Genomic DNA, 9,555 nt, shown 5'->3' with positions numbered 1-9,555 from the left:
TTCCTTAATGTTATTTTATGTTGACCATGACAGTGTTTTGATTATTTTACTAATTGACAAGCACATGTTTGAAAGCACATAGAGAAACAGGTTGGTATAGTGGGTATCAGGAAGTGGGTGTTGTTTACAGAATGTAAGGAGCGGTTTTAAGAGGCACCTTCTCTAATTTAAGCTCTTGCGTGCCCTAAACCAAAGCCTCTGCATTAATCTATCCTGTCAACACAACTTTGGCACTGTGGTTATGTAGAGGTAGTTGTTTGAACTCTTTCTCCATGCATTCTATCTACACAACTTTGGCACTGAGATTTGGTAGTAGTAGTTGTTTTTTAACCCAGGAGGTTATAGTGACTTAATGATAGTACTGGAATGGCCATCCAGATGACAATGTGGCTTCCGCCTGACTACAACTATGCAGCAAAAGCATGTCTGAAGATGGTATAAATCAAACAGAGGATGCAGAAGAGGCATGGTAAAAGTGAACAAATGTACTTAACACACACATTATATTACTGTTTTAGCCATTTCCTTCCTCTAGAGAGAGCAGGCGTTTAACTCATTTTGTCTGGGAGACAGACAAAACGGACAGACAGAGATACAGACAGATAGTGTGGGGGGAAACTAGCCTAGAGATAGTCGCAGGCATATTTCTTGCAGTGAGTCAGTGACCTTTCTCTAATTAGAAGTTGGTAGGTCTACGAGACACAATACAATGAGTCACTTGATGGATTCCCTCACACCATAATTGTGTCTTTCTTCTCAATAGGATTGTTCAGGTTTTCTCACATACTATATTTACTGGTTACAATCGTGATAAGATCCTTCCTTCCATTACTGGTAGACTCCTCATATCTGACTCACTCCAGTTTGTTAAAAAAAAGTATGGTTTTATGTTTTCTCACATATATACAGTAGGTATACACTTGTTGATTACATTTCTGATTAGATTTATGTCATTTATTTTAGACTCCTGATATTTGACTCCAAGTTTGTTTCTATTTGACAAAAATGTATGAAATTAACTGACTGTAGTTTTGTTCTTCCTCTGTTTCAGTGGTGTTTTTAATGATGATGATGATGATCTTCTGTTCTGACAATATGGACTAGTGTGTTTGTATCCATAGTACGTAATGATATCATGTTATATACATTTAGCCTCAGTTTATGTACTGTTTTAAAGACCTTTATCTGTTGTTATTATTATTGTTGTGTTTCTCAATATGATCTTGTATCCTGTCCATTCGTCATGGACGGCACGGACTTTCCAATTTTGTATTGCAGATTTGTACTTGTAATATAACTGTTTTGACAACTGTTCTTGTAATTGACGCCTGTTAGGGTTGATTTATTTCTGTTTCCGTTTAAATCCTGAATTGTTAATGACTCATAACATGAGGTCCAATGTGTAATAAATTGAACAAAAAAACGAATTATCTGTTGCGTATTTACATTTTTGTTTCATTTCAATTTATTTTGCAAGAACGAAAGACAGAAGTTATGAATTATGGTGGTGCAAAGTTACATTTAAAGATGTACACTACCGTTCAAAAGTTTGGAGTCACTTGGAAATGTCCTTGTTTTTGAAAGAGAAGCACATTTTTTGTCCATTACAATAACATCAAATTGATCAGAAATACAGTGTAGACATTGTTAATGTTGTAAATGACTGTTGTAGCTGGAATATCTACAGAGGCTACATAGGCGTACAGAGGCCCATTATTAGCAACCATCCCTCCTGTGTTCCAATGGCACGTTGTGTTAGCTAATCCAAGTTCATAATTTTAAAAGGCTAATTGATCATTAGAAAAACCTTTTGCAATTATGTTAGCACAACTGAAAACTGCTGTCCTAATTAAATAAGCAATAAAACTGGCCTTCTTTAGACTAGTTGAGTAGTTGGAGCAACAGCATTTCTGGGTTTGATTACAGGCTCAAAATGGCCAGAAACAAATAACTTTCTTCTGAAACTCGTCAGTCTATTTTTGTGATGATAAATTAAGGCTATTCCATGCGTGAAATTGCTAAGAAACAGAAGATTTCGTACAATGACAGAGCAAACTGGCTCTCACCAGAATAGAAAGAGGAGTGTGAGGCCCGGTGCACAACTGAGCAAGAGGACAAGTACATTTCAGTGTCTAGTTTGAGAAATAGATGCCTCACAAGTCCTCAACTGGCAGCTTCATTAAATAGTACCCGCAAAACACCAGTCTCAACGTCAACAGTGAAGAGGCGACTCCGGGATGCTGGCCTTCTAGGCAGAATTTCTCTGTCCAGTGTCAGTTCTTTTGCCCATCTTAATCTTTTCTTTTTATTGGCCAGTCTGAGATATGGCTTTTTCTTTGCAACTCTGCCCAGAGGGCCAGCATCCCGGAGTCGCCTCTTCACTGTTGAGGTTGAGACTGGTGTTTTGCGGGTACTATTTAATGAAGCTGCCAGTTTACAGCTGTGCTAACATAATTGCAAAAGGGTTTTCTAGCTTGGATTAGCTAACACAACGTGCCATTGGAATACAGGAGTGATGGCTGTGGATAATGGGCCTCTGTACGCCTATGTAGATATTCCATTAAAAAAATTGCCGTTGCCAGCTACAATAGTCATTTACAACATTAACAATGTCTACACTCTTTTTCTGATCAATTTGATGTTATTTTAATGGACAGAAAATGTGCTTTTCTTTCCAAAACAAGGACATTTCTTAGTGACACCCAAACTTTTGAACGGTTGTGTATGATGAATTATGGTGGCACACATAATATTATAATTTTTTATTCATGTAAGATTTCTCCTCTGTAAAGTTTTTGTGACTTTATATTTTTCTCTGATTGTGCCGATGAACTTTAGCCGGAGACTGTCACTTTCACGACTACGTATGTCAAAGTGAACAACAAAGGAAGCAAGCAGCAGGGAAGAGTAAATTGGATGAACTAAAACAAGTGGAATGCAAATAGCCAAATTAAATCTTGAGGAGAGCTGGGCCATACATTCCATCAAGGCATTCAGTTATACACCGTTTCTGATCTCTGCCCCGAATAAATCCAGTTGTTGCGGACATATTACGATTCCAATCTAATTCAGAGCTCCATTCAACATCAACTTTATATCAAACTGGGGTAGCAATAATATGTTTGGTAACGGGCACCTACAGTACAGTAATTCAATGCATTATTTCAAGTAAAAAAACACAGAGGTACATTTTCCTGTCGAGACAATGTATACAGTATGGACAGTGGGGTGAGTGGTGTCAAAAAACAAATATATGTCTCCAGTGATAGTCTTCATGTTAGAATGTTTTCCGTCCGTTTCTCGGACTAAAATGTTATTTGACTAAAATGCCCACTAGTCCATCCACTTAAACCATTAGCTTCCTCGTCATGGACAGTTTGTAAAGGATCAGGTAGCCGTCGTCCCAGGCATAGATCTGTTTCTCCTGAGGGTTGTACTTTAGGCTGGCATGGAGTCCATACCTCCTGGGGAAATACAGTAGCGGAGCCTCCTCATTGGTCACCGCATCGTTTACGTCAAACACACACTGAACACGAGAGCGACTAGGCACCCTAGTGTTGTAGACCACATAGACCGTCCCACAGACCACGAAGGCTGCCTCCGCGTTCTCCTGGGGACACTGTGTATCCCACATCTGCTCGATATCCAGGCTGTCAGGGTCCATCTTAGCCAGGTTGATGGACTCACTCTCCCTGGTGGTGTAAAGGGCCCAGAGGCCTTCCTCATCGGCAGCCAGGTCCACAGCAGTCTCTGGGTTGAGGCTGTAGACGGGTCTATGGTCTGCCACCTCCACTGGGAACACAGCACTGTCTGCCAATGTGCCATTCGCCAGGTCATACTTAATCACCTGGAGCTCGTCGGCCCCCTCCATCACGTAGTAGGCATAGCCATTGTAGACGGCACATCCGGTGCCACTCCACAGAGAGGGCAGTCTTATAGGCCTGCTGTGGGCCACTCCTGGGGAGGACGAGAAGTCTAGAACAGAGCTGAACTGGTACACGGTGTCCTCTGCCGTGCCGTTGAAGACGTAGACCTTAGAGGTCCTGGCGTCTTTAGTCCACATGCCCTTGGGGCTCCCCATCCTCTTCAGGATCTTCATGGCTCTGATGCTGGAGATGATGTCTACACAATCTGTTGATAGATAAATGGAGGTGGTGTCGTGAAAAGCCGTTTTCATGAGTGGTCTTAATAACATTGTCAGATAATTATTTTTAACATATCAAATATTACTATTATAAATGTTAATGGTCTATTTGTAGTTTTTAAAATCAAAGATGAGTTCAGGCTGGTCAGGCTGGGTCTCATAGCCTAGACGTAACATAGTAATTGTAAATCCGGGACACTCAAATTAGTATGATATGTTACGTTTAGTATGGTTACATAAGAAAGATGTTTACTTATAATGCAAATGTCTAGCAGCCCGAAGGTTGCAAGTTTGAATCTCATCATGAAAATTTGAGCAACTTTTCAACTGCTTACTACTTTTTAGCCACTTCGCCTCTGCAGTGTCCTTGCCTACCTGAAACATGTTTTGATGTCTACTTCAACATGCCGGGCACATCATCTACCCCGCAGGCTGCAGCAGGCTCTATTTCAATGCAGTCCAAATGAAAATGAACTCGACACAATCAAAGGGAAGTGGAAGAAACGGCTACATTGTGCTTTGGAAAATGGGAAAGATGGGCGACACAGATATGCTGAAGTATAGCAAAGTGGTCTTTTGCTGATATAAAAGTACATTTTTAGCTTTCAAGACAACAAAGAGACTTACTCTTAATTAGAATAGAGTGTGTCTAAATCATTGACAATGGGGGGGGGGGTTGCTGTTCCGTATGCATGGAACACTCCTTGAATATAGACTTTCTAAGTATTGCCACTGACCTGAGGTCAGCATCTGGTTCCCCCTTTCAGGTAGAGTAAGAGCTCCTGGTAAACACTTTACATTAACGTTATAACTGTTTATTTGAAATGTATACACAAATAATTAACCGTTTATAAACTACTTCTAAACTACTTTTATAAACCTTTTTTTTTTATGTTAATGTGCTACCGAACCTGAAACTCTCTCTGTTTGCTCTGTGTTTTACATGAGGTTATACAGTTGACTAAATGAACCTACTGTCTGTGAAATAGAACTTTGAATTGCAACATTATTTGTACCGACCCGCTGTGAGTCACATCGTAGGTAGTAAAGCCAGACTACCCATGTCCATGAAGTACAAATTGGAGACTGATTCCCCCCTTGAAATAAATGACTCATAGCCAACTAGCGATAAATCTATAGGAAAATAAAATGAATGACTAGCCTACCCAGTGATTCAAAATGTAGCTCTAAATTGCAACTACAACAAAAAATGACTTGAAACAAATCTTTGTTTCCTACCTCTTTTCCCGTGGAATGGGTTTTCAGGGGAGGACACCAACTGCCACAAGTGGTAAAGAGCTTACTGTAAGCCTAAAAATACTGTAACCATGCTCCATAAGCCAACAGGTCTCCCTTAGCCAAGTCTCTTTCAGGCAGGGAAATGAAGGCACTAGATCAAAGGCAGTCATCCTGTACAGGACGTCAGAGCTCTACGACTCACGCTCCCCCCAACTCCCCATACACTGCTCCTCTCTCTACTCACCCAAGACTCTGGAGTACCCATCTTCCTCTCCCCCTCTCTTCCTCTCCTTCACCCGCTCCTTCACCTCCAGGTCCACATCCACCATTCTGTCTGCCTGGTTCACACAGGGCTTAGCGGGGTTTTGGGTTTCGATGTAGTCCATCTCTCTCTCGACGCGGTCCACTCGTACCCCTGTCCCTTCCAGGTCTTGGCGCAGGGTCCCGTGGTCCTGGTTTAGTCCCTTTATAAACTCAGCAGTCTGCTTCTTGAAGTGCCGCAGCTCTGTGTTGTAGCGGTTCGACTGCTCGTGCCATATGAGCATACGATCCTGGGGGAGCATAATGTGTTATCGAGGACGTTGATTTGGTGTGTGGCCGACGATTGAGGATTACTGTAATGTTGGGTGAATGTAATTGTCCTAGTATCAGACTCTAGTTCATTCCAATCGCACAGGTCTTAGGCACAAGGACAACACTATGGACAGAGTTTTGTATCAGGTGTTGGTGTTGGAGCGCGTGTCAAACCAGGGTCATCGTGATCATTTATCGTGGCAGAAGGTATCAGCACCCATCAACATCAATTCCACCATCAAAATCTCACAAGAGGAAACAAGTGTGTTGTTTATTATCACAATGTTGTTCAGTGATCTGGTTCAGTGACAGTGAAACACAGAGGTTGACTCATGCTAAGATTGACGAAAGGTCAAAAAGGGGTGCTTATATATACATAGCTTATACTGTGTATTTATATATATATATATATATATATAAATACACAGTATAAGCTATGTATATATAAGCACCCCCTTTTTGACCTATATATATATATATATATATAAGTGTGTAACCTGGACAAGTGTGTGGAAAGGAGACACCCTCGTGTGGTTACGCCAATGGATCATGTCATCGAGAGAGGTTGAGAATAACAAGGAATAACAACAGATTATTTCTCCTCTGTCTAAGACCCACAGTTGAATTTTCTCTCTTTTACTACTGTACTTGAGTGAGTCCTTGGTTGGATTGGAATAAAAATACTAAATGAAAATAACTTTCTGAATGGACTTATTCTAATTACTAATGTAAGAGTCGAGCCAGCGGCATCACGGGAGGGAGATTCTTTTTAAAAGATCAAAAGAACAGGAGGGGGTAGGAAGATTTGAATGATAAACAAATTATTCATTTCAGTCAAGTAAATGTTATTTGTATTCTCACACTATTTTCCCAATTTTGGGGGGTTGCTATATTCGAAAATGGTTCGAAAGAGGAAACTGATGATATGGTCATAATGAATGGATAGATTGGTGCATATAAATGACTGCATTCTGGACTCCTGATTACTGTAGCTAATACAGTTTTTCTCAATTGCTAAAACACAACTTCTGAAACCTTGCTCCATTTCCTGAAAACATTAAACACAAAAACCTCATCTTCAAGCGCTATTTACATAACCTCTGACTCCTCTTGCAAAATGAATCGTTCGCCTCGAAACAGTTTTTACCTGTGTTCAAAATCAAACACTGCTCTCAAATCATAAACAAAGTGATCAAAATTATATACATGATATGCAGTCAGTAAACAATACCCCAAAAAATAGAAAACACATTGTTCAAAACATACAATTCTCAGGGAGAAGTACATTTTTAATTTTAAAAGAAATTCATATTTTTCCGTCATTGTCTTTTGATGAACGAAAACAGGTTCTATCATAGTAGCTCAAAATTGATCAGAAATTACTACTCTGCTTTGCTCTTTGCAATTTTGTTTTTTGTTCTTCCTCCTCCTTGTACCCCTATTTTTACAGTACTGTACCCTGCATCTCACAAACTTGTCCTTTGTCTCTGTGATACTGTAATTATTGTTCTTTGTTGATATGAACCTGCAACCAGTCAAAATCTATTGAGCAGTCAGTACTGTTAATAAATGGAAAGCACAATGTTCAGGGCAATACAATTTGTCCATTGTACAGTATACAGCCTACAATGCACTGTACTACAGTATCCATTCTCAGACTTTCTCCTTCCCACCTTCAACAACCTGTTTGCTCTCTGAACTGGCTTATATTGGTTGTGTCGCATCATTTGAAACAGGTTAAATCAATTTTGAGTGGTTGTGTTCAATCAATGACATATGTTCTCTATTTGTATTTGATTGTTGCCACTTGTGTTTAACAGTATGGATGACATGTGCATTAGAGTGCAGAGTGTGTTTTGAGAATGAGAATGTTTTTAGAGTTTTGCTGAAAAGTCTAAGTGAGATCTGCAAATTGTGTTTTACCATGTTTAATGGTTTAAGGTATTGACAACAGACTGCATAATTAGCTAAATGAGTCCAGGCAACTGAGAACTTTGTTTAGCCAATGGGTTTTAGTGTTTTAGCAATTGAGAAAAACTGTAATACTGTCGGATCTAAAGCAGACAGAATGGAGCTGCATTCCACTACTTGGACACTTCATCACACTCAACATATACTGTAAGCAAACTTGGCATAATCAGTATAGAATAGCTGCAATATAGGAGGAGTAGAACACACTCCCACAAACCTGGCATATTATATTTGACAAAATGAATATTGTACAGTGCCTCAGACAGCCTTTTCATTTGGCCAAGAGAAATTGCAAGGCACACCTGTTCTTGCTTATCCTAAAGAATATGATTTTACCATTATCGTTTTTTGTCAGTAACTGCTGTAAATGTTCCTATTGTTTTCATTATCAACGTGTTGTCATCTTTGCGCCTCATGAAGAGTTTCACACGGCTTAGTGTGTATTCTGAGAAGGGGAAAGAGAATAGGAGAAGTACTCGGGCATAGATACGACAGCTCACGGCCACTGATATTCTCTAAGGGCCTTAGCCCGAGAAGTTGATGAGTCGAACAGAGATTGTATTAATTGGATTGCTTTAGTCAACACATAAAAATATATAAATAAATAAAAACCTTGCAGGCAGACACTGAGCGCGAACTAAAGTTTTGCAGAATGCTAGAGATAAAGCCTGACACATGGCCTTGACTCTCTGTCCTTGATTTCACAGTAACTGCTGTTTGCTGTTCTTTCAGAAGGATGTTGTCTCACTAGTATTCAAAAAGAAAACTTGATTCACCATAGTTGCGTCATTGATTCGATTCCTGTTCCTTGCCTAAAACTTGTCCTACACCACTTTAGGTGGAGTTGTGCGGTGTAAAACGGTTGTTTAGGAATTTGTCTCTTACCTCAATGGCAAGGAATCTGTTCTCCAGATAATCCATGAGACCCTGGTAGTAATACTGACCGTTGGTGAGGACTAGGACTAAGGAGAGGAGGAAGGGGACAGCCGTTGTCATGGTTGATAGATCCAAGGGACAGTCTGGGCGTCCTGTACGTAAGTCCAGGTAGCAAAAATCCTTCCTCCTGTCTGGTCCGGTCTCCTCGTGGTCTACTTATGGTTGGTTTCCTACAGAGTGTGAGTGTTCGTGAATAACTGTGTGTGTGTGTGTGTGTGTGTGTGTGTGTGTGTGTGTGTGTGTGTGTGTGTGTGTGTGTGTGTGTGTGTGTGTGTGTGTGTGTGTGTGTGTGTGTGTGTGTGTGTGTGTGTGTGTGTGTGTGGAGGTGAGAGAGAGAGAGAGAGAGAGAGAGAGAGAGAGAGAGAGAGAGAGAGAGAGAGAAGGACCAAGTTCTTGGGTTTCAAACTCTTTGGCTCGCTCACGTAGCTGGAATGTTTTCACAAACTCCCAGGGAGGAGCCTTGATCCTCTAGCCCCTTTCTGTCCTCAAAAAGTGAATGTACTGTTGTACTGGACACTGGGCAACACTGTGTGTGTGTATGCGTGTGTACATGTGCCTGCGTGCAAGCGAGTGTGTACGTGTGTGAGTGTGTACGTGTGTGGGGGTGTACGTGTGTGGGTGGGTGCGCCCGTGCATGACTGTTGATAGACAGTTGTTTATGGATTTTAAAAAAAAATAGTAACAAGGCTATA

The 9,555-nt window shown here is 40.6% G+C and overlaps 1 protein-coding gene across 1 annotated transcript; it reads right to left on the bottom strand.

Annotated features, from left to right (window-relative positions):
• Nucleotides 1-9,131, bottom strand: LOC115102475 (olfactomedin-like protein 3B). The gene is made up of 3 exons (XM_029622464.2): nucleotides 8,813-9,131; nucleotides 5,628-5,934; nucleotides 1-4,131 (listed from the first exon to the last, which is right to left on the bottom strand). Exons 1-3 carry the CDS (start codon nucleotides 8,921-8,923, stop codon nucleotides 3,347-3,349), a joined length of 1,203 nt encoding a protein of 400 aa, XP_029478324.1. The 5' UTR covers nucleotides 8,924-9,131; the 3' UTR covers nucleotides 1-3,346.
• Between the last annotated feature and the right edge of the window lie 424 nt (nucleotides 9,132-9,555).

Source organism: Oncorhynchus nerka, linkage group LG20 (assembly GCF_034236695.1).
Source record: "Oncorhynchus nerka isolate Pitt River linkage group LG20, Oner_Uvic_2.0, whole genome shotgun sequence".
In the NCBI taxonomy this organism is placed as follows: Eukaryota; Metazoa; Chordata; class Actinopteri; order Salmoniformes; family Salmonidae; genus Oncorhynchus; species Oncorhynchus nerka.
The sequence above is the reverse complement of the archived record's forward strand: the minus strand, read 5'-3'. Positions and strand labels throughout refer to the sequence as shown.